General features: G+C 44.7%; 1 protein-coding gene across 1 annotated transcript; it reads left to right on the top strand.

Moving 5' to 3' along the window:
* On the top strand, positions 1–3,435 carry LOC138911053 (putative uncharacterized protein DDB_G0286901). Its single transcript, XM_070208012.1, has 2 exons — positions 1–65; positions 2,613–3,435. The coding sequence occupies exons 1-2, from the start codon at positions 1–3 to the stop codon at positions 3,433–3,435; spliced, it is 888 nt and encodes a 295-aa protein (XP_070064113.1).

The raw sequence follows: 3,435 nt of genomic DNA, 5'->3' as shown, positions 1-3,435 counted from the left end.
ATGCGGCTACTTCAGGAGGCAGCCTTCAACTATGAAGGAGGCGATAGCTATGGCTTTGGCGGAGGGTGCGACATAAATTTTAAATGTGGCCATCGAAAAAACTGGTAAGTATTTTGAATAAAACTATTTCTCGGCTTATGTTACAACAATTAAAATTGTGTGTACTGCTCTACTTCGCGATTCTCACTTATTTGAGTAAGGCTGAAGCAAGCTAGCTGCGTTTTTAAACAAATAAACATTTATTCTTCTTTTTTGTTTTTTCAGTGATGTCTTTATGTAAAGGTTCGAGATCCACCTACTGACGAGCAAATAATCATGCATGAGAATTTACAGGTGAGTGCGTAAGTGTACTCCTTAAAAATCAATTCGTCCATTTTGCTATAAATGGTGTTCAATGATTTTCTGGCTAAAGGTAAACGTTTCAATTAATTTCCAAATATGTTTATGAACAGTAATTTGAGACGTGTTTCACACTTTTAATATATGAATATGATTCAAGTAATTGCGTATTTAATTGTTTTAAGTAATTGATCGATATTTGTTAGTGTTATCGAAAGTATTATTGACTCTTCTGCGCAAGGTAATTAAACTCTTTGCCTGCATCTTACTTGCCCAAGCGCTTGAACTCTGTTGGACTCGGCTCATGCGATGCTTGCCACAATTTGTGGCAATAGCTCAGCGTCGCTCACTTCATTTGGCTTTGACTTTGGCCCTAATCAACGCCGAAGGAAGTTGGCGTCAACTGGGCAAAAGTTCTGTGTAAGTTCGTTGCCTCAGTCTTTTGTTTTTTAGTTTGTCTTGCTTTTGGTTTTTTGCCTGTTGACGCGCCCAACAGCGTCTGTCTTTGCCACTTGGGCATGCCGGACACGTGTGCCACGCCCCGCTTAACCCTTATGTGCCGCGCTTTTGCCAATTTGACATTTTTATTGATGTTGTCTACGTGCTTATTGACCGCCTGATGCCAACTTTCATTTTGTTAATTCAATTTTGGAGGAATGAAAAGTTTTTCCATTTAGAAATTTTTCGCGCAATTTGAGCACTTTCGATGCCAAATTACAGAGCTACTGTTGCTGCTTTGGTTGTTGTTGTTGTTGTTGATGTTTTGGTTGGGCCTAGGCAGAATTTATGGTTCGTTAGGCTCCTAAGTGCTCGCCCCAGCTGAGTTATTGGGCTGCCAACACCTGATGCGATCTGGCTGCGCTGTGAGCTGCAAAGCCTAACTGTTTGTTTTTCTTACTTTATTTTTATGCTTAAGCTTTTGTTTTTTTTCTCTCCTGTTGTTGTTGTTGTCGTTGTTGTTGTCTGACCAACTGGCCGGGCAATTAACGCATTCCACGCATTGCCCAGTGACCCGTGCCCCCCTCCCCCTCGCCCACCTCTCATATACAGCTCCTCGCTATTTTAAAAGCGCGCTCAGCGTTGCTTGAAAGCATAAGAAATCAAAACAAGTGAAAATATACGTGCACGACTACGCAATACCCTGTAGTCAACAAATGGAATATATCCTGTAGCTGGAAGGATTGGGAAACCACCCGCAACCAGATTTTGCGACCTTGATTGAGAAATATATCGTTGCTAGAGTCTGCACGACTAAATGATACCCTGTGAGCGGACTAAGACTACGAGGCATACTGTACTAGAGACTTTTCTGCGCCTGTTTCAATGTACCTGACCTGGAGATACTCTATAAGCAGGCTTAGACTCTTTTCGAGTGCTCAACTACCAAATACCCTGCAGGCAAGGGACTCAACTCGCCTACGCTACCCTGTAAGCTGTTTGCTCGACTGTCGTCGAATACCTCATCAATATACCCTATTGTAAGCAGCTGAAAGCCTACAGGGTATGCAGAAAAATATGCAAATAAATTGTTGTGTGTGAGGCGAGTCTTCAAGCTGCTTAGCTGCCCGCTGCCTACTTGAAACTTATGATTATGGCCTGGCCAAAAACCAAAACAACAACGGCAACAAAAGCAACAACAACAGACGCGAAAGAGTTTCTAAAAGCTGCTTTTTCGGGGCTGTTGCTGTTGCTGCTGCGGGTCAATAGACGCACGTCAAGCGACAGCAACAGCGACAACAATTTGTGTGTCAATAATTTATTTTAGGAATCGGAATCGGAATCGCTGCGAACTAAACGAGGTCAGGAGAAAGTCACTGCACAGCAGCAACAACAACTACAGTAAACACTTGTCGCTTGTTGCTAAATTGGCTGAAATTATGATTAGTTGTTGCTGCTGTTGCCGCTGCGGCGAGGATTGCAAGTTGTCAGCGAATCGAGACGTGTGACGAATGGCCTGGAAGTGCAGCCAATGCAGCCAGCTGGAGGAGCACAGCAGCAACTGCAGCAGCAACAATTGCCACATTTCCGCATCGCATCGCCAGCCGTGAAAGCTGCACCTGAAGATGGGTCGCAAGGTCAGCCTCACAAAATCCCGCTGCCAAAATGTCAACTAGCCCTCCCTTCTCTGTTTAAGCCAGCTCTCCGACTAACAACAAACAGACAGTCAGTCCATTGCCATCTGACATCGCAGCTCAACAATTGCGCATACGCCCCGTTTTTGGTTTTCAAATGGTGGGAAACACAAACAGACGACAGCGATAACAATGCAACAGCAGCAACAACAATGGTTGCAACAACAACAGCAACAACAAGGACAGGAAAAGTAGCAGCAATAACAGCAGCAACAGCAGTAGCAATAGCAGTCAAAATAGCAACAACTGCAACATCAACAGCAGCAGCAGCAACAGGAATAGCAGCAACGAGAGGAACAACAGCAGCATCAGTAACAACACCTGCTGCTACAACAGCAGCAACATCAACCGCAGCAACAGTAACAGCAGGAACAACAACATCAACCACAGCAGAATCAGCAACAACAAGAACAACAGCAACAGCAGCAATAGCAGCAGCAATAACAGTCCAAATAACAACAACTGCAACATCAACAGCAGCAGCAGCAACGAGAGGAACAACAGCAGCATCAGTAACAACACCTGCTACCACAACAGCAGCAACATCAACCGCAGCAACATCAACAGCAGCAACAGCAACATCAACCACAGCAGAATCAGCAACAACAACAAGAACAACAGCAACAGCAGCAATAGCAGCAGCAATAACATTCAAAATAACAACAACTGCAACATCAACAGCAGCAGCAGCAGCAGCAAAAGGAATAGCAGCAACGGGAGGAACAACAGCAGCATCAGCACCAACACCTGCAGCTACTACAGCAGCAACAGCAACAGCAGCAACATCAACCGCAGCAACATCAACAGCAGCAGCAGCAACAACAGCAATAGCAGCTACAACAGCAACACCTGTGGCTACAACAGCAGCAACATCAAGAGCAACAGTAACACCAGCAATTGCCGCAACAACATCTGCAGCAACAATGACAGCAGCAGCAGCAGCAGCAACAATAGCACTAAATAG

Source organism: Drosophila virilis, chromosome X, assembly GCF_030788295.1.
Source record: "Drosophila virilis strain 15010-1051.87 chromosome X, Dvir_AGI_RSII-ME, whole genome shotgun sequence".
NCBI classification, from domain to species: domain Eukaryota; kingdom Metazoa; phylum Arthropoda; class Insecta; order Diptera; family Drosophilidae; genus Drosophila; species Drosophila virilis.
Note: the sequence above shows the minus strand (reverse complement) of the source record. Positions and strands in the feature narration are given on the sequence as shown.

Excerpts from the sequence above, each read along its gene's own strand:
- LOC138911053 (XM_070208012.1), top strand. The coding sequence starts at position 1 with ATGCGGCTACTTCAGGAGGCAGCCTTCAACTATGAAGGAGGCGATAGC. Across the intron at positions 66-2,612 it reads AGCTATGGCTTTGGCGGAGG|CAGCAACAACAATGGTTGCA; the intron begins GTGCGACATAAA and ends ACAATGCAACAG.